The sequence below is a fragment of the Syngnathoides biaculeatus genome, chromosome 10, assembly GCF_019802595.1.
Source record: "Syngnathoides biaculeatus isolate LvHL_M chromosome 10, ASM1980259v1, whole genome shotgun sequence".
Taxonomy (NCBI): domain Eukaryota; kingdom Metazoa; phylum Chordata; class Actinopteri; order Syngnathiformes; family Syngnathidae; genus Syngnathoides; species Syngnathoides biaculeatus.
Window position 1 is genome coordinate 12089428 of NC_084649.1, and position 27053 is coordinate 12116480.

A 27053-nucleotide genomic window follows, 5' to 3' on the forward strand; every position below is an offset into this window, starting at 1 on the left:
AAGATAATGACATACAAAGACCAGATTTTAAATGTGTGAAGTCGCCAAAGAGGCTTGTGCAGATGAGCTGTCCTCTCAATCTCTTTTGGAGTGATTTTGCAAGGAAAAGTTGTCAGGAAAAAAAAAACAAAATATTGTTAAGGGCTACACTCATGACTATATGCTGTCCAGCACCACACTTTATAGGCAGGGGTGAGATTTAACTGTGTACCTATGGATAGTGCGAACGAGTATTCATTTTGTGCACCACCACGCCAAGTCAGATTGATCATAAGTGAGCAACCAATGTTTGCATTATTACCTTCAAAATTGCAAAAACGAGACGTAAAGTTGACATGCCAACAAACAACATTGGAGTGCAGCATGCATGGACACCAAGCAGTGACAGTCGGATGTGACGTCGGCCGGCCCACAGCGTCCGAATGTTGCATCTCATCTTGGTGCATTGAACTTTGAGCAAGAATCAACAGGTAAAGGATTTGAGTGCCACGGCTCAAAAAGCCATCACAAAATCTGTTAACACAGATGAACAAAACAACTTTACTTATCAGAAACTTACACTGTAGTTACTCTGCTTGTTGAAAAATAAATAATCACATATTGAGACTAATATTTTTATTTCATGATCAATTTCTGTACTTTGTGTATTTTTATCTTCAAGGAAGGTTATGTGGTGGCCTCAGTGAGTGGTGGGGTCTGTTGAATTCCCAAGAAGGCAAAGTGTTTTTATCAGCAGCAACATGAGGTGGTGACATCACAGTGTGAGCTAGGCGCAAATGTATGCAAATCTACAAGTTGTGATTTCAAGGCCCCATTCTTATCTTGAAGGCCATTCAAATGAACAGGTGTCTGAGTCGGCCACAGACGGCAACACCAAATTCAGCCCGGGCCTTTCATGCCCCCGACACACACACACCTCACTGCACCTGGTCCCATCTTTTGGCAGCGTAGTCGTAAAATGCCGAGGACTCAGGAAAGTGGAAAGAGTCACAATGGTGCTCGATCCTCACGCTTACACCTTGACCTCTTGGAAGATGATCACACATCTGTATCAATTATCAGGCATTGTCCATAGGCCATGAATAAGGCACATGAGCTTCAGGGTGGCTGGACAGCATCGCGAAAGTGCGTCAATATGCTTATTTATGGCAGTGTATATTGGCACGCCCTTTTTCTCACCTCCAAGAAAGAGCTTAGTTTAGCATCGGCGCCTGTCCAGCATCTATCACCATCTTAACTTAGCTCCGAGCCCTTTTCACACCGGTCTGATGTCACTGCCTGTCCTCTGTGCCGCCACTCACCATATCCAGGCCTCTTTACCTCTCCGTAGCCTCCCCAGTTTATAGAAGAAGTCACACAGTGAAAACATACACACGTTGAGCTGTTCCACTTTGCCCTACATGGCACTGCCCATCTGCTCAACTGGCTCGTGATTAATCAACCCATCATTTCTTTGTATTTATCACTTCAAATTATGTCACCAGTTGTGTAACAAAGCCACTCAATGATGATGTGTCCTGTGATCTTTGCCATACCAGACCGAAAGTCATTGCAGACCACCAGACAGAGGCAAGGACAGAGGGATGCTTTCATTTCGGGAGAGAAAATGAAGTGAAATGAGAAGCAAGGGAGAGCTGAAGAAAAAGACTCCATCTCATAGATGAAATTCAGTCCAAGTAAATAGATAAATAATAATAATAATAGACAAATAGATACAAAACAAGAACAGGCAGGCAACGGACTAACAGCAGAGCTGACAAGGACTGGAAACTGACTACACAGGTGATACCGAAATCTGCGTTTTTTTTTTTTCTTTTTTTTTTAATACATGCATACTTGTGATGGCACGGTGATGCCTCTGGTTAGAGCGTTGGCCTCACAGTTCTGAGGACTGGGGTTCAAATCCTGGCCCCACCTGTGTGGAGTTTGCATGTTCTCCCCGTGGCTGCGTGGTTTTTCTCTGGGCACTCCGGTTTCCTCTCACATCCCAAAAACACACAGTAATTGGAGACTCTAAATTTCCCCAAAGTGTGATTGTGAGTGTGACTTTTGTCTTTCTCCGTGTGACCTGCGATTGGATGACAACCAGTTCAGGGTGTATCCCGCCTCCTCCCTGATGATGGCTGAGATAGACTCCAGCACTCCCATGACCCTTGGGGGATAAGTGGCTAAGAAAATAGATGGATGGCATACTTGTGGTTGACATTCGCTGTAGGTGTAGAGCTAAACTGCATCATACTGAGAACTGTTTCTAATGGTATCTGTCGTGTTGGTGACATTCTCTTCTGTACATAGAGAAATCATCATGCGAGACTATTGTGCTGCTTTTAAAGGGAATGAGAGAAGCCACTTTGATTGGCCAGAATTGTGAACACGGCTAGAACGGTGCAAACTAGTGATGGGCACGGTAGATCTTCAACAGCAGTGTACTGAATCATTACAATCAGTTATTTTAAACATTTCCTTCTAATGATTTATTCACTGAATCATCCAGTTCTGTTTGACAATATCATTCAGGTGCTTCTTCCTTTAGTTAATGAACCATCCCAGAGGTTCACGTTCACTCAACACGTTGACCGACACGTTGTCACATATTTTAAACTATGGAAGGTGGGTCAATGGAAAAAAAAAAAAAACCAAAAACAAACTAAACAATCACCTACCGATCTCTCGCTCTCAGATAGTTTCCAAAACCGGTGTGATAGTCTGAGCGCCCCCGATGCTGAAAAGTCTCTTTGTGATTAATGTGGATGTGCATACATTAATGCGCATGCGCGTATATTTTGTAAACTTCCAGCCAGTCTGAAAACTTCCCCATCCATGCGTCAACATGTGCCATCTGACAACTTGTCGCCGAGTTTTCATGTTCATTATGGACATGTCAGAAAGACGAATACAGCAAACATACATATATGTGTATATCTTTTTTTTTTAATCAACTTTTGTTTTAAGGTTAGCGTACGTTAGCTCCTTCTATGTAGAAGAAGGGTAACTATGAGACCGGGGGATTTCCCAGAAAGGGTCTGATATATACCCAGAGTTCCCCTGTTCGTAACGCATGCGCATTCATCACAAGGAGACTTTTCGGCACGTTTGCCGGTCCACAAGATTACCAAAACCTGGTCTAGGTCACCTCCTTGCAGTGTTAGTCCAAGTGCAGCACTGGATTTGTTTTTGTGACATCATCCCTGAAACTTCTCTGACAAAACTCATTCATCAAAAAAATAATATATAAAAAATGCTTGTGCGGCTTTCCATCAATTTGTGAGTGATTTAAACCTGTCTGGACCAATAAAAATTTTGCAGAGAGAAAAATTTGATACTTTCAGAAAATGATACTCTGGACTTAAAATTGTTGATTATATTAAACATCTTGCAAATTTTCAACCCCTGCCTGGAAAGGGTTAAATTGTTATTATTTATGTCTTTACTGTCTCATCTTTTTTTCCATGATGAGATTGTTCTAATTTCAAAGTGCCTTGACTCAAACAAAGGTGAGAAAAACTGGCTTGGAAGTGCGTTGTTTTGAGACGGTGCACATTTCGGGGCCACCGGGGGGCGCCTTCATCCTTTTCTGCCTTGGCCAGAACGCCAAGGCCCCCTGCCCGCCCAACTCCTTCTCGCCCCTCCCTCGGTCTGCCTTGCTCGGTGCTCGCTCACTCGCTGGCTCACCCGGACACACTGGAGACGCCCATAGCAACACCATAACGTTGCGCCGAATAAGATACTCGTTCAATCGCGAGGACGGATTAAACACCGCGCCGAGTCCGAGTTCCAGACTACAGACTCAGTGGGGAGGGCACGCCTCGGTCATCCGTGCCGTTAGCATGGGGCGAGAGCAGCGTTCGCTAGCACGTTTCGGATAGCCGCCCCGAAGCCCTCGAGACTCTCGACGCAGGACTCGAAGGCTGCACCGGAGTTGGTAGTTTCGCCGTTCGCCAAGCGCGAAGTCAGCTAGCGGGGAATAAACACGGGAATGCTGCCGAGTTTCGAGTCGCTTCGCAGACAGAAAGGCGAGTTGGCGCCACGGACCGCACCGCCGAAGTGTTCCGTTTGGACTTGGCTTGGTTTTGGAGAGAGGGAGCGGCTCCCCGACGGACGTTTGTTTTGTGACTAGCTTGAGGGAAACGACACGACTCCCCCTCTCCGGCGTCTCCCTCCTGCCACCTCGGCTAATGTTAGCAACTCAGCGTGAGCAAAACGGATTGCCGACCAACTTTCGGCGATAGTCCAGGAAACAAGTCGAAAACACAACTCAGGGTAGTTTTTGGACACTGCGCCAAATGAAAGCTTTGTTAAAAGTGCCATCAGCTCAGTTGGCCATGTAGTTTATTTTATTGTTTTATTTTTATCTTGATTTTTTTTTTTTTTTTACGTTTGTCGGCCTCTTTTCTTCACTTCGGATGCTGGCATCACCAACTCATTTCGACCATGATGATCATAAGCAGAAAGCCGGAGGCCCCAATAGCAACAGGTAACCGCAACGTCGATATCTCCCTTTGTTGTGCTTTTGTTTTTGTCCATGTTGGTTTCCACGTCCGACCAATGTTGACACACTTAGCAAGCCGTCGTTTTGGAAGTTTCTCTTCCGAGCAACTCTTTTTTTCATTTACATAAACATCTTGTGGCCGAAATTGCCGTGAATGTTCATTTATTTTATTTTCCTCGGTTTCAAATGCCACGTCGTGGCACTTTGCGGACAAACAGCTGATGGGTGTTTAAATCAATCCATAGTCCTTTTTTACAATGTAAACTCGAACCGTAGAAGCCACGAGACTCACGTCTCATTGTTTTGGCACACGTTCCGGGAAAAGATGTTTTTATTTACCTGCGTGCTATTATTTTTCCCCCTGCTTGAGATTAGATCGTATCATTACGAGAAACGTGAGTCAGATTTGACTCCCATCACGTTTTGGCTGATGATGTACTTCAACTTTATAACTTAATTGTATGCATATTGCATTTTTGCTTCTGTCCAAACTTTCAATGTCCCGTTTTCTTCAAATAGTTAAAAAAAAAAACATATATATATAAATATAAATAAATATATATATTAAACTTCAGAGGTAAATGTCTCTGTTTGGAAAAAGGTATTCATTCCAGTAGGAATAGATTTACTTTATTTATTTAGCACTTCATCTATTTCTGCATTTACTTTATTGCACACATTTTAGTGTGTAACAATAATCTTGCATTATTGCTGTCGAAAACTCATAACTTAATCTTGAGTTATTTTTTAAATTCAAAACTTACTATATTTTTGCTGTTTTTTTCAAGACGTAAACAAAAAGGTCGCCGAAGTTGGTGGTACATGATTTTTGTGAGACAGCAGCAGCATATTTTATAGTGAGTTACAGTTTTATATAAGTATATTGTCATTTACCAGTATCATAAGTATGCGTATGAAAATCAAGATTGTATTGGTACTCATTGTTTATTGTAGGCGAGGTATCCAATTATTCAAGTGGGCGGCACACCTGACAGATGCAGAGCCTCAATTATTTTTGTTTATAAGATATTAGTTCGTCTGTTTCAGATTTTTTAATTTGAATTAGGTACCAAGAGTTGGCACGGCGGACGAGGGTTAGGGTTTGCAGATACTCCCCCTGCCTGCTTGGGTTTTCTCTGGGTACTTCGGTTTCCCCCCACATTTTGAAAACATGCATGGTTGGTTAATTGGTGACTCTAAATTGCCCGTGAGTGTGCATGGTTGTTTGTTTACATGTACCCTGCAGTTGGCTAGCGACCAGTTCCGGGTGTATCCCGCCTCTTGCCCGAAGACAGCGAGGATAGGCTCCAGCAAACCCGCGGTGCTAGTGAGGATAAGATGTAGAGAAGATGGATGGGTAGCAAGATGACTATTCTCATCTTGTGGTTGTACATGCTGTTTACTTAAGGCAAGGCATTTTCTTTCCTCAGTGGGCAATGCACCTGACTGTTGATGCTACTGCATCTATTATGTGTTGGGTTTAAGCTTTTAGGTCCTTTTTTTGGATAAGGTTTGTGTTGTGCTTGTTTAGTGATTACACACAAACCGAGAAAGTGTTATCATATTCATGCCAGTATTTGAGGATTTTTTTTGTTTTCTTGTTTTCCCTTTTAGAGGGTAGCCCACGAAGCAAGCAGATTCTATCTGAAAGTGCTGAGCCCCCACTGAGTGATTAGGATATTGTAGTGGGCTAATGGGGTCTGCGCTTGCCTAATACCATGCGTGGAGACCTAAACCCTGTGTTTGCTGCGCTGTGCTGTGCAGGTCTAATGCGTGGCTATCCAGGCAGCAGGTCTAATCTGTTCTGGTGCAGGTCTGTTGACTAGGGAGACAGGCTGTGACGCACCTGCCCATTCTTAGAACACTCTCAAGGGCCAGTCAGAGGGAAAACTAGTTGTTTTTCTTTCAGTTAACCAAACATGTCACTAATGTAGATGTTCACCGGCCACTTGCAGCCACACTTGAGCATTGGCGAACTAGAAACCTGCTTATCAACTGTGGAGATGAACAGCTTGCTGATGGGCTTTGTCATCTGAGAGACCACCTACAAGCTCCACTCATTCATACTCTCAAGCCTGTATCATCTCAGATGAAGTGTTTGGCTTCGTTCCAGGGATGTGAATCCCCCCCACACGCACACACACATTCACAAGCACACATGCACAGCGGGCTGATGCCATGTGAGCTCTATTTGGGAGCACACCTGACCTGGTCCAGGCAGCCCACGAGCACGCTTGAATGGACAGATGGGGTAGACGGAAAGATGCTGTCGTCACACTGGCATCTGTTGCCGCCATTAGGCCAATAATACCACTTGCAGCGCTAGCAATCTGGGACCCTAAACCCTACCTAAGCTGGTCAGGTCGCCGCTATGCTCTTGGCTACAATGTACGGCTCGTGATTCATATGTCGGGTAGATTTTTCCCTGGAAATTGGATTTCTTCAATTTGATTTCACAACATGGTCGTTAATTGACAAGATAATCAATGGGATTTAGCTACAGACTTTTTCCTAAGAAGATTAGATTGTACTTTTCATTTGTCCTTGACCGTATGATTGATTCAATCATTTCCCTTGATCACACCGGTATGTTTCTTTCCTCGTTATTCTTTTAGCACGTCACGGTGATGGACTATACGACTCATACATGAGGACGGACCACATCCTCAAAGAGGACGCAGACACAACCAGTCCTTCTGGTCTCCCCCCCATGCCCAGGCATACAGTAAGTAAACATACAAACACCCAAAACCAACAAAGCCCTATTTCCTGTGCTGCAGCGGGCTGTCTGTCTCCAGACATCCTGTTCCTCAGAGAGACACAACCCCATCCCCCACCTTGTTCGTTTCATGGCATCCCATTAACTTTACTCTATTTAGACTTTTTTTTTTTTTTGCATGGCAGCAAGGTTAGCTCTACTTCCACTTGTCTAATTTACCTTTGCCACTCCTTAATCCTTTTGTTTGAGGATTAACTAGATGCTAGGCAGAATAACTTCTTAAAAGACAATTCTGGTTAAGCAATTTCAGTAAAACCTTTTCAGGTCAAACGCAGTCTGTTCCCATCCTTCATTCAGATTTTTTAAAAACAATTCTCAAGACCCTTATCCCACTGGCCTCGAGACTTGTTGGCGACATAATAGCGACTTGAGTCTACACTGGTTGTGGCGATGTCTCCATGAGGTGTCCTGGAGATTACCCATGTTGCCAAGGAATTGCGCTGAAATCAAACGTTCAATTTCATTGGAGTCCTTTTGGGGACTTTTTCAAGTCGCCAAAAAGTCTACGAGACATTCGAGAAACATTGCGGAAAGTAATTCTGTCTACGACAGGGAAGATTTCTCCGTGACGTCTGTTGGACAGTTCCCAGACATGTTTGGGACCAACAAGAGTAAGGAGACGTCACGCAGACGTCTCCACTACTTCACAGTGATGTCTCCGTGACGATGCTTTCGCCATTTTTGTTGCAAAGTTGTGGCCCACTTATGGCAATAGGCTACATCAAACCAATGAGAAAAAGGTTTTGAAAATATAATTTTCTCTTTATTTGGAAATTATTTTAATGATGTTGATGTTAGTGGCTATTTTTAAACAAAAGATTTTCTTTATTTTTGGTAACCTTTACCACGAGGCAGCTACACGTCCTATACTGAATATGTTTCATGTCAGAACTTAGTAGGAAAATCAAAATAAGAATGCATGTAATTTCTTCACTTTTGCCGCCTGACCCATTGGTTGTTGGGAATTACTGCATGATTGAGAGCTGAGAGTGTTTTATTGTATTGTGCCTTACATCTTCAAATTTGTGTACAATGTGTCAAGTAATTTTATTGACTTAACTCATTCAAACTGTCACCATCAAAAGTAATTACTGTAGCAACAGTGGTGGAGAATTCTTAATTGCATACTAGTGTAAAAATAAGTTAACCACTGCTTGGAAAGCATAAGGAAAAAACAACGTTAAAGATGTGCCTCACATTTGCGTGTGCACCTTTGCTGCCGACGGGGCCGTCTCACGCACGCACACACACCTATTAACCTTCTTGAAAAGCTTGGACATGTAAACAGAAGTTAAGTAGTGATTAAAACAAAAATAACACATTTTTTGCCCACAACTAATGTCATGTATGGAAGCTTGTGTTCTTATGTGACATTCAACTGGATAGTGTCAATGTCTGTTCTTCACTGAAGTACTTAGGATACAATATTTTGACATTCTGGATGTTAAAATTGCCGTTATAGCATTAATTGCACCTAACTACCTTGTTCCTTGAATTGAATCTACTGTACTTGAGATGTGCTGGTTCTTTTGAATTTATGGTAATTATACATTGTTAATTTTAAGCAGGTTTTGAGTCCAACATTTCAGTATCCTAAAAGCATAATTTAAAGAAGCTGTTTAACCTTGTTTTTTTTTTTTTACAGTATCGATATAAACTAACTACCTTACTAAAATGGTCTTTCTTCTTTATGCTTGTGTAGATTATCAGTTATCCAGGTCATGATACGCTACAAATGTTGAGTCAAACTAGACTAATTACTGCAAGTTTTTTTTTAATATCTATCCCAAAATGATGGCAATAACTAGGCCTGTCACGTTAATTACTATATCGCCTTATCATTTAATCAATAAAATAGACACAATAGTTTTTCCGGATTTAATACAGTATCACTGTTGTGGTCCGCCATGTGGACCACACAGTGAGCTGAGAAGGTTGGACAGCTGTGTCATTAGCCACTTGCAGACTCATGGAACTATGGAGGAACGGTACACTTGCCAGTGTTGGCATTGTCCAATACTCCACACTCAACAAGCTTGCTCCATACAGTATGTAACGTGTAGATTCGCATAACAGACACTTAAGGGAGAGCAACTGCATGTATTGTTGCAAACTACCTTGCAAGCTAACAAGCTAGCGATTTAAACTAAACAGCTGCCTCCACTGCGGCAGTGTTTAAAACCTCAGCGCTTCACTCTGTTGTTGTGTGTCTCCACTTAACATATACACAAGAATATCACCCATTTGTTAAGCATAATCTCTGGCACACGTTATTCAGCCAATAGTTGGGAACAGTAAACGTAGGCTTATAGTTAATTGACAGGTGAAGGACTGTTTGCATATAATGTGATCCAATATGATCAGGTGTACACATAATGTGCACTACATTTAATCGGAACAGTTGCACGTCCTCTTTGACCACATCTTTTATCAAGATGGAGGTCCATCGTGTATTTACCACAATAGTTGGAACAGTTTATTGAAAAAAAAAAACAAACTATAAAAACAACTTGGAAGTAGTTAAAAAAAAACTGTCACATACAAGCTCTCTGTCAGGAGCTGCCATATTTCTGCAATGCGTCAGCAATGGCATCATCATGCACTTACATGGAAATCAAGCATTCCTGTAAAACCAAATTAAATTTAATTCATTCATTTTGTTGGGCGCTAAACCAATTATAATCGGACTAGAAGGGTCCATATAAACCAGGTTAGTTTTGAAGCTCTTTTTTTTCTTTTTTTCTTTTTTTTTTTTACCCAGTGGGTTTATTATTACCGAGTAATACCGAGAAAGAAAAGAAAAACATTTAATAGGAACTCAATTCCAATTATGTATGGGACAGTCTTAAGCAAATAAAGACAGAACACAATGATTTTCAAATCATGTACAACCTATATTTAATGGAATGCACTACAAAGACAAGATATTTAATGTTCAAACTGATGAACTTTATTGTTTTAGCAAGTAATCATTAACTTGTAAATATCTGGCTGCAGCTCGTTCCAAAAAAGCTTAAGCGGGATCATACGTATACCATTGTGTTGAATCACGTTTTGTTTTAACATTAAATAAACGTTTGGGGACTGAGGACATTAATTATTGATGCTTTGTGGGTAGGATTCTTTAACAATCTTGCTTGATGCACAGATTCAGTTGTCCAACAGTCTGAGGTCTCTGTTGTTGTATTTTACACTTCATAATGCACCACACATTTTCAAAGGGAGATTGGTCTGCAGGGATCCATTGCACCCTCCTTCCTCCTGAACCAATCCCCGAGCCACACGCCACACTTTTGTAATACATGCAGAATGTGGTTTGGTACTGTCTCGCTGACATAAGCAATAAGCAGGGGTGTCCGTGGAAAAAGACGTTTCTTTGATGGCAGCATATGTTTCAACAGAACTTCGTTGTCCCTTTCAGCATCAATGGTGCCTTCTCAAATATGTAAGTTACCTGTGCCATTGGCACTACCCACAGCCCCATACCATCACCAATGCTGGCTTTTGAAATTTGTATCCATAACACTCTGGATGGTTCTTTTCCTCTTTGGCCCAGTGGACACAAAGTCCACAATTTCCAAACACAATTTGAAATGTGGACTCATTGGATCACAACACTTTTCCCCTTCCCCTTCCTCTTAGAAGCCAGCAGTCTTTCTAGGTGTTGTTGATAAATGGTTTTTGCTTTGCATGGTAGAGTTTTAAGTTGCGCTTAGGCATGTTAAGCTGACCTTTACCGGCATTGATTTTCTAGTGTTCCTAAACCCATGTGGTGATATCCTTTACACCAGTGGTTTTCAAAATGGGGGGGGGGGGGCAGGGGCGGGGCCGCGGCATATTGATGGGGGGGATTGTTTCAGCCCCTCATGCATGCTTGACATATTTCAACCTCCCCCTTAACCTTTTCATCACTTGCCACAGCTTCTGCAATTTTCAATGTTCTCACCGCCCCCACGCTGTTGGAGAGAATTCATCTCCCAAAAGTGATGCGTGCCCCCCCAAAAAATTGCAATCATGGAACCCACCTGTTCTTAATTAGCTTCTTCACCCTGTGTGATGTTTTAAGCAGGTGTTTGATGAGCATTCGTCAACTTTCTCAATCTTTTTTTTCAACATCAAATTTCAAGTGATTTGCTCTAAAAAATAATGTTAATAAGTTTGGATATTAAATATCTTGTCTTTGTATTGTATTCAATTGAATATTGGTTTAACATGATTTGCCAATCAGTTTTTATTTAACACATAACAACTTCATTAAATTTAGGGAAGGAAGACTGAAAAGTGGCCATAACAATAATAATAACAACAGTGGCAATTTAAGAACAAAAAATAGTTATGGGAGGCCTGATTTACTATCATTTCAGTGGTATTAAAAGAATTATTATCGTTTGTGATAGCTTACGGCCATGCTACTCTGAGAACGCCCGATCTCGGAAGCTAGGCGGGTTTGGCCCTGGTTAGTACTTGGATGGGACACCACTTGGGAATACCAGGCGCTGTAAACTTCTCTCCCCGGCTAAATGAAGAGGGTTTGTGTCAGGAAGGGCATCCGGCGTAAAACTGTGCCAAACAAATATGCGTTCATTTAAGATGACTCGCTGTGGCGACCCCTTACGAGACAAGCCGAAAGGAAAAGAAGATTATCATTTGTGATAGTTTTAGAGAAAATATATGCGCTTGAAATATTTGTGTCTGGCCAAGCAATTGTGTTATTAGGTGATCGAATAATAGATTTTTATCGATTTTTATGTTTAGCATTATCCCTGAACAATCAGTAATGCCTGAAGTTACAAGTGGGCTACTTCTTAGCTTGGGATGCAGTCTGAACGGCCCCTTTGGCAGCAAATGTGCATACAATGAATGTCGAAAGCCTTTCATGCCAAAGGGGGCAAAATGGTTTGGTATAATATCTGAAGACTTATTGGACCTGAAAATGTGACCCACAAACAAACAAAATCACTAATCAACATTCCCCCTTCCCCCGACTCACCCTCGTACTGTGCGTTGTAATCCGCCCTCGGTGGGCTTGCACAGAGGTAAGGCTACATTCGCTCTCCCTTGGCCGGTCTTCTTTTGTATTTCCTGTCACGCTCGCCTCAATTGAATGTAACTGACAGTAACGCGCCCCAGTTCCGTTTGTTGGAGCGCTCAGAGCTCCTCAGTGGAACTCAAAACCACATTTGTCATTGCTGATCATTCTAAAATCCATAAACAAACTCGAGAGGAAATGTACTCGTTGAGGATGGTAGTGCTGAAGGCTGTCACGAAACTTTGCTTTTGTTTTGTTTAGCTTGAGCCGGCTTGCATTGTGACAATGTTTGTGTTTACTGCACGTGAAGAGTTGTGCCACTGCCAAGTGCGCTAAGGCGTTTCTCTGATAGCAAAGAGATTAGCTCCTCTCCATCTGTTGCACCGTGCTTCTTTTAGCACAAGGAAGTCCGTTGTCACCCATGTTTAACATTAACCTCTGCCACTTTTAGTGATGCTTTTCATCATTGGTCGCCTGCGGCCCCTCAGATCAATAAGCTATCACTGTTGGTGTGTGACCTACTGTTTGAATTTTATGTACAGTATACATGATTGTCTGGGTTAAAGGTCTCAGTCAGTAATAGTGGGACTGTTGCTGCAGACAGTTACCCATTTGGGTTGCGTGCCATGACTCAAAACTGATTTGCGTTCTGTCGTTGTGCTGAAATGCAGCATAACCATGTTATCTTCATGCCTTCAGCTTAATTACAATACAAATTTGTCACCACCTCATTTTATCCACATTTGCTGGTGGTGTCCTTGTTTGTCTTATAATGCCAGCGGTGGGGGACCTTTTTTTGACCAAGAGGTACTTCAGTTTAAGTCTTCTCAGTCCAAAGTAAATGTTTGAATAATATGATATGATTCATATATTTATACTTTATATTATGACTATTTCTGGCATCCTGTGAAGTCCTTTTTGTTTTTAGATTTGGATGGCAGCCCAGATCAAATTCATGGGAGTGATATATGGCCCAGAGGCTGTAGTTAACCCACCCCCGTTGATTTCCAGCCATGTGCACAGTAAGAATAGGAATAATTCATCCACTCCCATGATAAATGCTCACGTAAAAAGCTTCACAAGTAAATTAATATACTTTGGCCAAGTCAAATGACTTCACGGCAACAGATTTGTTAGAAAGCCTTGTTTCCTTTTCGAATAAACATTTTAGTGATGATTTGGGTTGACTCGTGAATCCCATTGAAAAAACAAATCTTGAAACAGAATTTTCACATTCGTATCAAAACTGGTCAAACAATAAAATATTTCTTTCTTTATTCTGACAAGCGCTGCAGTGCTGCCTGTTCTGTGTTGTCACGGCCGTCGCCATTTTAAGTTAAGTTACATTAAACTTTGCACTGTGTTTATCGACTTGGTCAGAATTGACCGAGAATTGGCATTTTTTTGCTGATCGATTTTGTCATAATTGGCCTATCATTGATCTGCTCTGCAAAATATATTTACTCCACGTCACTATGATCATCCAAAAGCTAGTTTATTTTTATATAGTAGTACTCATACTTTTTTTTCACATCTTTTGACATAATGCTGTAAATATCTGACAGCCAATAAATTTATTAAAACAAAAGTTGGCGCTTGAGAGACAAGACGTAATGCACAGATCTGACTGCAAGACAAATGTGCTCTTTCACGTTTGTCAGACTACTCCAATAAAATCTTGTTTTACGATACCTCCGCATCCCGTTTTTTTTTTTTTTTTTTTAAACGATCGTTGGACGTTATCTTGTCAACTCAAATGGGGCCCACTACAATTGTTACCGTTGGGATGACAACACGAGTGGATCCCAGTGACTGTATTATAAGACGAAAACGTGGAAAACATATGTTGATGGTCACCAGTGCGCAACTTCATGTAAATCTTTCTTAAGGTATGTTCACATACTTTTGATTCAATCCGGCTCACAAGCAGCAACAAAAAGTTAAATAGCCTAGCAAGCTAGTGCTACCGCTATTGGTTGTGTGTACTAGAAACATGCTGCCGTTATGTTGAATCATGCTCTAAAGTTTTTGTGAGAGGTAATTTAATAATAATAATAATAATAATACAATAATAATAATAATAATAAAATAATAATAATTCAATAAAGTAATTTAATTACAGTAAGTTAGGTCTCATTATTTTTGTCTTGTGATATTGGTTTGACTTTACTGATTAGAATACATAATCTGACTAGAGAGAGAGAGCGAGAGAGAGAGAGAGCGAGAGAGAGAAAGAGAGACTTGTTGTGTGTAAACATGTTGCTGTTGTTTTGACGAGAGGAGCGAATGCCAACATTTTTTAAACCAAACCACATACATTCTTTACAATTGAAATATGTCACGGTACACCAACAACCAAAAATGTTACAAAAAGTAGGTACATTGATTGCAGTACACACTGCCATCAAATAGAAGACTATTAACAAATTTTTACTTCTCACTGGCATAAATAGATTAACAAAGATACATTATTTATTGTAAATATATTTTTGAGCAATTAATTACACAAGTATATACAGTAAATAAACAGGTCAATTAAATAGTCTCATTAATCCATCTTGTGATTGGATCAATGTTTTTTTTTTTTTTAATCGCCAATCCGTCATCAGCACCAAAAAATATTGATTGTTTTAAGCCATATGTGTATCACTTCTGTGCTTCACTGAGATCTCCATAAAATTAAATTGAAAAAAAAAAGACCTCTCAGCTGATGGAGGCAAATGTTCATCAAATTAATTTAATGTTCTAAAAATGAGTACACAGAACTTACATTAATGTCACTAAAAATCTTAAGAATCATAAAATTTGAATGGATCGTTCCCATTTTTACATGGCCGGTTCAGATGAAATAATAGCTCGGTGATTAGGGAATAAACTGGGTTGATACTTCAGAGTGACATAAAAGACCTTTTTTTGTTTATAGTTTTTGACAACGTGAGGGGGATTCTGGTGTTGCCTACCAGACTGGATCTTGAGCTATGTAGTTTTTCTGGTTTGCCCTGCTTTATTGGCTGACAGTGATTCTCACTTTGGTTGTAAAGTTCAGGCCAGTGTGTAGAAAAACACGATTTCAGTCTTTATTCATTCCTGAATGAGCTGCACAAGTTTGTTTCTTCCCAAACGGGAGTGCTTTGCTCGTGGTTAACTCTTCAGTACTTTGAAGTAATCCAGTAATCAGTCCTTGTTCATTCAATCTTAAGTCTTTTAAACTGAGCTACTGCTTATCTTGAGTTCAAAGTTTGTGTAAGGCTTGCTTGAGGTATGTTCATGTACTTTTAATAAGATACAGCTCGCAAGCAAGCCACAAAATGTTACATAGCCTAGTAAGCTTGTGCTAGCACTAATGGTTGTGCATAACCATACTGCTGTTCTACAAATTAATTAACTACAGTAAGTTATCCCCCATTATTTCGGTCATGTTGTAATGTTGGATCAGTGACTTCCAACCTTTATGGAGTCAAGGCACATATTTTATTATTTATTATTTAGACATTCCCTACTTGTCGGCCATGTACCTTCAACCTTTAAGACGGAGTACAAGAGCTGTCACATATGTTTTTTTCATCCAGATACTAAAAACTGGTACAATTTAATTAATTATGTTGAAAAATCCAAGTTAGGTACTGGTACCGTCGATACTTGTTGCAACACTGGTCTGTAGCGCAGTCATTGTCTAAAACCCACTCAAATTGCCTCGTCTTCCTTTTCAGGCAGTCACTAATAAGGGTGTGATGAGGGATCAGATAACCACCATACGCGGTGGCCAGCTGAAGGTCAAGTATCTGTATGAGGACTCCGCTAACAGTCGCAAGATCAGTGCCATTCCCACGGCCCCACCTCAGAACAGCGGGACCAGCGATCAGACGCCCAGTAAACTGGCACCAGTAACCACCCTGTCCAAGGATCACAGTGTTGACAGGTGGGAAAGATCTAAAAAGACAAAGAGTGAAACATTTAGACTTAAAGAGGAAGGTATTTGCTCACAACCTGGCATCTGCTCTGTTTTATCACAGCTCTGAATCCAGTAAAGACTCCAATGACACCTCTGGCTCTCATGGGATCGCCAATGGAGGGAACAGTACCAAGCTGTGTGGCCCCCTCACACCAGAACTGGCCGTGAGACTGTACCGAACTCAACTGACCAGTCTTGAGCAGACAGAGATCCACTCCTACCCAGATATCTACTTTGTGGGACCCAACGCCAAGAAGAGGCCTGCCGTCACCGGTGGGAGCAACAATTGCGGCTATGACGACGAGCACGGCGGTTACATCAACGTCCCCCATGACCACTTGGCTTATCGCTATGAGTTTCTCAAGGTAAGGTAAAGAATATGCTCAAAGGCCATTGAACTCCAATGTCTCATCATAAATTAGCTTGGTTGCAACTTTATGAAGCACTGTTTATGCCAAAGTGACTAAGAAAAATACAGAGAAAAAAAGAATAGATGACTTGCATAATTTGCTTCGGCCCCATGCAATTAAATATGCCAGGCCTTGACAGACTTTGCCAAACAGCTTTCTTGCTGTTGTTGTAGAGTTCTGTTTTTTTTTTTTTTTTTTTTTTTTTTTGTGGAGTCAGATGACTGAAGTACAATCTGTTGCAATGACCGGGCAATTTAGACAATGTAATATTTGAACAAACAGTGAGGAGCATCAATAGCTTGTGGAACACAATGCGGTCACCAACCTGGCCACACACTGCTGTGAGATTTCATTCCGGTGCAAGTCAGCCTACATGGTTGTGTTGGTAACCCTAGCACCAAGCAAGAAGCATTGCTATAACCAAGAAAATCTACCAAAAAATGTTTTTTGTACTATTACATCTAGCCTCCCTCTGTCTGTCCTCAGATTATTGGCAAAGGCAGCTTTGGTCAGGTGGCCAAAGTGTACGACCACAAACTGCAGCAGCATCTGGCTCTCAAGATGGTGCGCAACGAGAAGCGTTTCCATCGACAGGCGCAGGAGGAGATCCGCATCCTGGAACACCTGCGAAAGCAGGACCGCAACGGCACCATGAATGTGGTGCACATGCTGGAACACTTCACCTTCCGCAACCACATATGTATGACCTTCGAGCTGCTCAGCATGAACCTCTACGAGCTGATCAAGCGCAACAAGTTTCAGGGCTTCAGCTTGCCTCTGGTCAGGAAGTTTGCTCACTCTATCCTGCAGTGCCTGGAAGCCCTGACCAGGCTCCGAATCATCCACTGCGACCTCAAGCCTGAGAACATTTTGCTCAAACAGCAGGGACGCAGCGGCATCAAGGTATTCAAGCACTTCTGCGGCATGTGGCCTTCAAATATCCGTCTCACCCTCACTGTCATGTCTCTTCTTCCACCAGGTGATAGACTTTGGATCCAGCTGCTTCGAGCACCAGCGCGTGTACACATACATCCAGTCTCGCTTCTATCGAGCACCCGAGGTAATTTTTGGCGCGCGCTATGGCCTTCCTATCGACATGTGGAGCTTCGGCTGCATCCTGGCCGAGCTGTTGACGGGTTACCCGCTTTTCCCCGGAGGGGATGAGGCGGACCAATTGGCCTGTGTCATGGAGCTGCTGGGCATGCCTCCTCAGAAAGTTCTGGAGCAGGCCAAAAGAGTAAAGAACTTTATCAACTCCAAGGGCCAGCCCCGCTACTGTGGAACCAACACCCTACCTACGGGGGCCACCGTGCTGACAGCGTCTCACTCTCGCCGTGGCGGTAAGTTGAGAGGCCCCCCGGCCAGCAAAGAGTGGATCGCTGCACTCAAAGGTTGTGAGGACGCCACCTTTATTGACTTCATAAAGAAGTGTTTGGACTGGGATCCCTCATCTCGTCTGACGCCTAGCCAGGCCCTCAGACACCCTTGGCTCTATCGTCGGCTCCCCAAACCACTACCTGGAGCCGAGAGGAGCCAAGGGGCTCCCGTGAAACGGGTCCCCGAGCACCATCGCACCTCCTTCCCTTCCATCACGGCCAAGGGGGGATCTGGCCTTGGGTCTACCACAGCTACCAACAACAAACTGAGGAGCAACATGTTGGGCGATTCAGCAGAGGCCATACCTATTCGCACGGTCCTACCCAAACTTGTCACTTAGAGACAAGAGAGCGCCAGTCATCACCTCTCTCCCTCCTCCTCTTCCTTCTTCCTCCTCCTCTGCACTTCTCAGGAGTAGTCAGAGTGCAGGAGTCTAGGTTTTAAAATGTTTTGTCGTTCTTTGTATTTGATTTCTACTGAGCGGTGTCGACACCCCCAGTTCTGACCTTTTGATATTAGCTGAGCAAAGGCGAGAAGGACACATGCAAAACTTTTACAAAGTTTTTATACAGAGGATTTCCTTGAGCGGCTGTGAAGTTTCTATACACGGTCGTTAATTTAGCTCATGCTTGGTACAAATGTGTGAGTGTCTTTAGTCGGTCATACTCGAATGCCTCACTCTTTATTATTGAGCACTCTGAGAAGTTAAAAGGGCTACAACTCCCTCCTTAGCTCACCGCTAGCAGACAAAGATTTACTCAAGTCAACAGTTGTGTAAAAGAACACACTGACACAATCGGCCAATAACTCATACATTTTGCAGACAGCGTCATGTAGTTTCCGCAATAAGTTTTTACCTCTTCTAATTGGCCTCTATAGTTAAAGCCTGGTGCTAGCATGTCAGCTCAAAATGTGACAAAAAGTACATGTGTGCATGAGCACGTTGGCTTGGTGGTGCTACTGTGGTAGACATGAAGAGCGATCTATTTAAAGCCTCCTCGTCCAGAAGGGGGAGGACGACACCAGCTCTACTTGTCACCAAAGTGTCACGGCCGCACTTCACTTCCTCAGTTCTTGGGAACATTTCACCTCAACCTAGCCTCCCCGTAGTCGTACAATCTTGTGTGTGGCTCACTAGAATTCCCGTGGTTCTAACAGTGTCATGTGGGTTCATATGTTCAACAAGGGATGGTAGAATATAATAAAAAGAATAAAGAAACACTAATATGTTGGAAAATGTGCTAAATGTGAGCCAGTAGCAAAAATTCCCTTTCCAGGGTGCCCCCTGCGGTACTCATTTGAAGGCATGTTTCTCAGGGAGACATACTTGATACATCCCTTAATGTTATATAGCAATATCCTGTATATATTAGGGTCGCCAACCACTCGGCTGTGGATTGCTACCCGGTCGCAGAGAGAGACTGAACAAAAGATTATTAATCATCAGACAGTAGTAGATGGTTTGAAAATCAGTTGCGCCCGCCTGTGCCCCTTTCAATATCTTCATCTTGGTCACATAAGAAGTAGGTCCAGAAGATATAAAAAAAATCAGTTCAAATAATTAAAAAGTTTGGAGTTCGTCTTCAAAAAGGTGAACTGGCCAAATAGGGGAGAGCTATCAACGAAAGAAATGATTAAAAAAAGTCAATGGGCCTCATTTAGTAGTAAATACATTGAAATGTTCTCACTCCTCACTCTTGGCACAATTTGAGCACACATGCAAAAATTCTGTTAAATTCATGACGCATGCATGCCAGCCTGTTTTCTGCTCATCTTATGTTAATGAATCAGAAATTCTCTTTTGGGGTGGTGGGGGTTAAATTACTACATAAATACTTAATATAAATACATAAATTGCAACTCTATCCCCCTATAAAAGGAACGTCCAGCTGTCATATCTGAGTCAATGCGCGGAGGTTGATTTCGCAAGAGATGGTTGATCCAAAACATTAATCATAACTTTATCTCACATTCAAAGCGTTGTTATCATTTGAGGGCTTGCTAAACAAAGAAACCAACAAAACTTTGTCCACTAATTATGCAAATTGCTTAATATATTCTGAGGTCAAATTAGAATGTGGGACATATCTATACAAAACCAATTTGAGACCCGAGAATGACCAAACACTTTGTACATTATTAAAATATACAATAGGGAATAAATATAGCACAGTTGGTGAATTTTGTTAAATTAGTATAAGAACATATGACATCCCAACGGGTAATTGAGATTATCGTAGGAATTGGAAAGAATACCTAAGCCTTAAAAAACTAGAAAATGCGAGTGGTTTAATAGCATTTCCTTGAATGTCAGCATCGGCCACATAAAATGCACATATTCCACTGTACAAGCGCTTGACGGGTAAATGATGAGAAGTGCCCTTTTGGTTATTTGGAACACTCAACCCATTGGCAAATTCCTGGTTTGAGTTGTTATTGCTTTTATGAGTGACTGCTGTTGCAATATGTTTTGCGTCTTGGGTTAAAGATGTGTGTCTGATGTGTTTTTGATGGCTGATCCTCCATATGCATTGTCTGAGGATATTCTACATTTGTTCGCACAGTCCAAGCATATTGATAAATCAATCCGAGGTTTGTGTGTGTGTCTAATGAGATTTGTGCATACACACGGTTAGATGATGAGATAATGATGTCCAATATCGGCAGTCTGACCTAAGGTATGGGTTTTTTGCTTGTTGACTCAAACCCACCAAACCACTTCTGTGCAACGTCTCAGTAGTAAAAGACACGTGCTGCGCTCCCAATAATTGCAACAACTACATTCATGTTAAAAAAAAAAAAAAGAGGGAAAAAAAAGGTTGGGGACCGGCTGCTATAATGGCTCGCGCTTGCATAAAGTTCAGTCGTGTTTCTGTGACGCAGGGGAACCGCAAACGGTGTCCGGGCTGCATGCTCCACAATCTGACCTAAATCCACCCCCCAGCCCCCTCCTTTTTTCTCACACTGCGTCATGTAGGCCAGGGAACCTCATCAACCCATTAATATACTGTATGTGTTGAATTAATGGTGCTGTCCTGTCACGCACGTACACACAAGCTCACATACTTAAACAAAACGTTGTCAGGTGCATGTTGTATGGACCACACTGCTCAAAGACTTCTATTTCATCCCCTGTTTTCAAAGTAAAACTGTCAGGGATTTCTACTTTTTTTTTTTTTTTTTTTAAATAGAAGTGGTTTCTATTTTGAGTCACTCCCAAAATAAGAGTTTCAATATCAAAAGTTTATAATGCAAATATGGAATAAGAAGACAAAAAGAAGTTGTATGCTGTCATGTTGTATACTCGTGGTGTGCGGTATAGTAGCGGGATGTGTGGTGTTCCGGCATGAGATCACAAGCTTGATAAGTTACTGCTGAGTGACGACCAGAAAAGAAATGTAAAGTAACCAAATGAAGTTGTGATAGTTTTTTTTTTTTCTAAGGAAAATAAAAGAAAAACAGTTATTAACTGAGTGCTCATTGAGTGATTTCAATACAGGTGACAAAATATTTTATTAAAAAAAACTTCACCATGGGTAGCAGGTAAGACTTAAGTCATAACAATCACACCTTTGCAGTTAAGCAATAATCATTTTCTAGATTTATTTCACATGATGTTGTACAAAAGAGGGGTTGAGGGGGGTGGGGGGTTCTTTGATCTTGCAGTAAGACCCATACCTGCTCCTTTTCTACCACTTGATCTCTACTGGGCCACTTATCAAGTGTTTATCCCCAAACTGTCAGAAACAGCAATAGCATGAGGCCCCGACATCTACAAGTGGGGCCCGTGCTCACAACCCGGGTTCGCAGCAAGCGTCTGAAGAATTTTCTGCATCTAGGACATTGACTGCGTGTTAGTTGGGGAAAATCCCGGGAGAATTAACTGGTGGAGGGCGGCACAGACCTACCCAAGCTTGCCAGAGGTACCGCTTGTGCTCTATGGTAGTGAGATAAGACCCGTTGTAAGACCACACGCTGGCTCAATGAGTCTTAGTTTCCCTCTGGTTTATGAAATTATGTTTGTCATTTGACACCTTGGTTATGAAATAATGTTTCCAATCATCCTCACGAAATACTGTTATTAGCTCTTGGCCAAAGATAATGTTACACAATCAGCGCCCTTGACTTTTTACAATACCAATCATACATTTTTCTACTCCCCAGTCATGGGATTTTAATGGAGAGGGCTATAAATTCATACACTCAACAATCAAATGGAAAAAGGTCATAATTACAGCTCCTAATATAAATTATATTTTCAGCAATGTAAAACCACACCCTTTATTATTGTGCAATGTACGTAATGATGTGGCCGGAGAGTGCAGACTACACTCAACCCCACGCCAACAAATGTGTACACAAAAGTACACGAGCGCAGAAAATGTCTGTGCCTAAGGTCACAACACTTTTTCTTTTTTCAAATCTCTTGCTCAAATTATTACAGCGTCTATAGGCACAATCATTAGACATTTAATTAGTGAGTAAGCCTTATGACGTCCAGCTCCGACCCAAATAAGCAACATCGTGAAATAAATACCTCTCTGACAGTGTCTGTTAAAAGTGGGAACTATTATGTTTCCAAAAGTAGATTTCTGAGGGTAGAACAGACGTGTCAAAGGTACTCACATAATGAAGAGTACCAGTACAAATATCTGTAAAAAGCAACTGGTAAAAGAAGTATTGATTCAAGTCCTGTTAAATTAATTTTAAGTACAAGGTAAAAATCGATCATCCACAACACCAGTTTTGAAACAGCCCAATGAAGAAAATCACTGAGAATTTTTTTAACCTCAGATGTCTTGGTTTACAGGCTGGGAAAAGATAGGACATGTTTACCATGAATCCTTCCCATCACCAGCGACCCCAAACAAAGAGGCCACGGGGGGTGGGGTTGCTTCTCCGAATCTGTCACATCGTAGTCAGTGTTCCGATGTTTACGTTCCTTTGGGCTGTACTCAAATTTAGCAGTTTTCTAATACCCTAAGATCTCAAACAATCAAGAGTTCAACTGCTGTTAATTTTACTTTTGTCAATGACAGTGGTTTTCAAACTTGGGGGAGGGAGCCTACCAGTAACTACCATGAGCACTTGTCATTATTATGTTACACCCAGCTCTTGTTCGTGTTTTTGTTTATTCCCAAGGAATAATGTTTACAAGTGATCAGCAGATCGCTTTCCCAATGTTGAGGGGGGAAAAAAGCCTTCAGCAAAACAAATACTCAAGTAGTGTACAGCCACCTGAAAAATCTACTCAAGTCCAGTAACAAAGAATTTGCAGTTTTTGACTTCCCACCACCGAAATAGAATTCAAGATGTGTTTGTTTGCTGTGAGCTGATTGATGACTTAGCGTCGACAGCGCCTATCAGCCTTAATTTGTACCTGTGGTCGCACAGTTGCGACTTGTCAAACAGGTTTTGCGAATGACTTTGGAATCTACCTATGAGCAAAAGCGCACTCAGGTTACACGCCGCTTCCCCTTAACGGTTGAAGTCCCCTGTATTTACATGAAAGGTTTTTGGGCCTCAGGGGAGGAAACAAATTGCCATACGTGTGAAAAGCAGTGGAGCATGTCACCTCCATCACGTCATCGCAACATCTCCGCTCATGTCGGTAGTCACTGCAATCGGGATTTTTCTTTGACGCAATTTGCATTGCCCCTTTCATTCAAATTAGTGTGATAATCAAAGATTGATTTTTACACACATTATTTTACACTCAGATACCCATTTCAACTGGTGAACTTGCACAAGTAGTGCATCAAGAATTCATGAAGAATGTAATCCATTTTCGATAGCGCTTGTCCTCATTTGGGTCACAGTTGATCTGGATTTTCTCCCAGCTGACATGAGACAAGTGGCGGGGTCATTAAGGGTCAATCGCAGAGCACAGACAAACAAACATAAATACTTACAATGTAGACCAAACTCAGGGGGCACATATGCACCCTCATTTGATGACATGTGGGCTGGCTGGAATAGTAAAATTATACCATACTCAATATCAATTTTCCCTTTATTTAAATGCAAACTTGTAGTAGTCCATTTTTTAAAAATACATTTTATGGTTTTAATAAACAACCCCAAAATTGTGGAGATTTTTATGATTTTTGATTTGTCATCATGTTAATATTGTTAACTCATTCCATATGGCGTTTGTATTTTACAGGGTCTAAGTTGTTTATTAACACTGACAGTGTGAATAATGTCAACTGTTTAGAACAGTGTTTATCTGACTCTGAACCGTTACTTGCCATACAAACTCTGGGCAAGTTTTGATTTCATCTCTCAGCGTACATAAGTATGTGTTATTATATTTACCGTGCAGGTTTGCCACCAGGTAGCCCCAAGAAGCACGAGTGGCCAGCAAGTCCATTCCCAAAAAAAGCTCACTGGTGGAAGATTATCATTTACTCAGCGTAAGTTTTTTTTTTTTAATTTAAACTTAATGCAACGTGTTTATTAGTCTATCAAATATTTTATATTGTTATAAGTAAAATGGATTGTGTACATTTAATCTGGAATTTAAATACTGTATTTTCCAGACTATTAGGCACACATAAGAGCCTTTAATTTTCTGACGGTGCGCCTTATAATCAGGTACGCCTTACATATGGTTCGATCTTGAGCCTTTAGCGCAGCCCATCTAATAGATGCATAACATAACCCCAGCCTCTATTGTAGCATCTATTCTATGCACCTGATAATGCGGTGCGCCTTGTGTATGAAAAGAGTTTTAAAATGGGCCAGTCATTGAAGGTGCTTCTTATAATGCGGTGTGCCTTATAGTGCGAAAAATACAGTAACTGTACTGTGATCACAGGATATTTTTGCCCAAGGTTATCATACCATCTAAATTTCATACCATCCATGCCTAACTTTCATCCTTGTGTTGTCTCGGAATGTGCAGTAAAAGGAATTTAATCATATCTATCCTCACATACATCAAATTAGATCCAATCAAAATGTGAACTGTATCTCAAGTTGATTCTTCAGACTGCGCATAACAAAGTCAACAATCATCCAAATTTACACTCATTTAAAGGAAAAAAAACCCCTTCTGGCAACATTGTTAAATTGCAGTTAAAATAACAGCCTGTCTAAAACCTAAATGGAAAAGAACATTGATTTATGTCGCTGCTTCCAGATTATTAATATATTTTATTCTGGCAAAAATACTGTTTCATTCCCTCTCGATGCAGGACTTCCTTTATCATGTAAAAGAAGATTAGCTCAATCCAATTACACGCAAACCCGTCACCTTTTGGACCATATGTTACAAAGCTCACCTGTGGCCGTTTGCCTTACTGACTTGTGCTCTAATCCCACGACTGCCTCGGTAGGTGACACACAAACAAAATGTAGGCCTACGAGCAGGATTAAGCGCAACTGTCGCTGTTTTTGAAGGGGAATTGAAACAACAAGCAGCAAGTAGCATCCATGCCGTGACACCGGTTGAACTTCCAAATTCTGATTGAATTTACCCCCAAAGATTATAGTTAAATTAATTAGGCTCCAAGTGACATTGTCATGAAAAATATAATGTTAAATAGATTTATTTATTCATTTTTCCCTGCATTTTTAGCCGTTGCCAGATGCCGTGTCTGTCACGCATGCTTTTATCAAAATACCCCAAAGACCAAAAATTACAGGACACTTTACACACCATCATTTACTGAAAGCCTTAGAAACTTAGCCTGTTTTGAGGGGGCTGTCACCCCACCCGTGCAGATCTTTTGTTACCATGCCCATCTGGGACAAAGCTAGGAAGTTGAACGCACGCGGGCCCGTGCACGCTTACAATAAGTTCCAGACACGTCCCCACATGCTCCGCAGCAGATTGCAGCCAACTCCATCGTCGTGTATCACAAAATGACAGCTGAGCACGTCCCTACAAGTTAAACCCGTTAGACGCTTTGGGCTGTCGTGGGACGACGTGACCACCCACCCAACCCACCGGCATTCCGCATTCCTCGCAGCACGCAGGTTTGGGGAGGAGCTGTGGACATGTGCGAGTTGGAGAGGAGGAGACACAATTTACAGCTGGCGGAAAACATGGCCGCCTCTTTGTTCAACAATTGTATTCGTAGGCGTGTATTTAGGTTGACTTCCCCCCGGCCGTGTTTACATGACCCGGCTGGGCCACAGTTAAGACTGGAATAGAAGGTGACTCATCCTCCATCTTCACGGATGAATCCGACCGTCTGCCTGCTTTACTATATATAACTCAATATACAGTATACGTCTATTTCGATATAACTCAATATAAAGTATATGTGTGTTATCAATCCTTCTTATAGACCCGAGATGGAATGTCGCCATGGGAACACAGTCTAACGAATATCATGTTGCGACATCATTTCTCAAACTTAACAAACGTCTTTATTGTGATCCAGATTGTTTATTGGTTTTAGTACCAACACCAAAGAGTTTTCATTGCCATTTTTCTGTTTTCTCGCAGTTGGGGGAAGACAATGAAAATGTCATGTAATGGTGCGCCATGGCTTCAAGAACAGGAAATATATTTTTGGTGCTGTTTTTTTCCATGATCCCCCCCCCCAAGCTATCACTATGAACGTCTCTGTTCGTCACTAGTTCAGAGAACCCCCCCCTCTATGTTTTCAAAACAACTCTTGTCCTGTGTGTGTTCTCGCAACAGACGAGGATTTCCGTGACATGTTGTTTTCGCTGTATTTTCTTCTAACTACTTCAGTTGAAGTCACTATTATGTCAACACAAACTAGGAATTCCGTAAAATTGAATGTCGTCCCGGTGTCGGTCATCCCTGTTATCGGCTCGGCTCATTTTGCACACTTCGCAACAGTACCGTTGCGCTAGACTTGCACTTTTTAGAACCTTAAAGCTGGCTAAAGTATATTTCATTTGAAGAGATACAGTGGCATTGCTAGGCTTCTCATAAAAGACAGATGCTCCATTGAAATGCAGCCCAACACATTGAACACCATTTAATATGGTAATAACTGGTCACTATTGTTTTACTGGGGACTGGGAGGCACCAG

At 41.6% G+C, this 27053-nt stretch overlaps 1 protein-coding gene across 2 annotated transcripts; it reads left to right on the top strand.

Annotated features, from left to right (window-relative positions):
- Window positions 1-1613: 1613 nt before the first annotated feature.
- On the top strand, window positions 1614-21501 carry dyrk3 (dual specificity tyrosine phosphorylation regulated kinase 3). 2 transcript variants are annotated; one of them, XM_061833063.1, is made up of 6 exons: window positions 1614-1782; window positions 7105-7214; window positions 16008-16216; window positions 16311-16614; window positions 17146-17562; window positions 17639-21501. In XM_061833063.1, the coding sequence occupies exons 2-6, from the start codon at window positions 7137-7139 to the stop codon at window positions 18374-18376; spliced, it is 1746 nt and encodes a 581-aa protein (XP_061689047.1). In that variant the 5' UTR covers window positions 1614-1782; window positions 7105-7136; the 3' UTR covers window positions 18377-21501. The 2 variants fall into 2 exon arrangements, with proteins under 2 accessions (XP_061689047.1, XP_061689046.1); XM_061833062.1 differs by lacking the exon at window positions 1614-1782 and adding an exon at window positions 3583-4474.
- Window positions 21502-27053: the final 5552 nt, after the last annotated feature.

What these genes read in the sequence shown, in the direction of transcription:
- dyrk3 (XM_061833062.1), top strand. Translation starts at nt 4,432, where the DNA reads ATGATGATCATAAGCAGAAAGCCGGAGGCCCCAATAGCAACAG. An exon ending in AAGGATCACAGTGTTGACAG is followed by an intron (nt 16,217 to 16,310) that starts GTGGGAAAGATC and finishes GTTTTATCACAG; the next exon opens with CTCTGAATCCAGTAAAGACT. An exon ending in ATCGCTATGAGTTTCTCAAG is followed by an intron (nt 16,615 to 17,145) that starts GTAAGGTAAAGA and finishes GTCTGTCCTCAG; the next exon opens with ATTATTGGCAAAGGCAGCTT.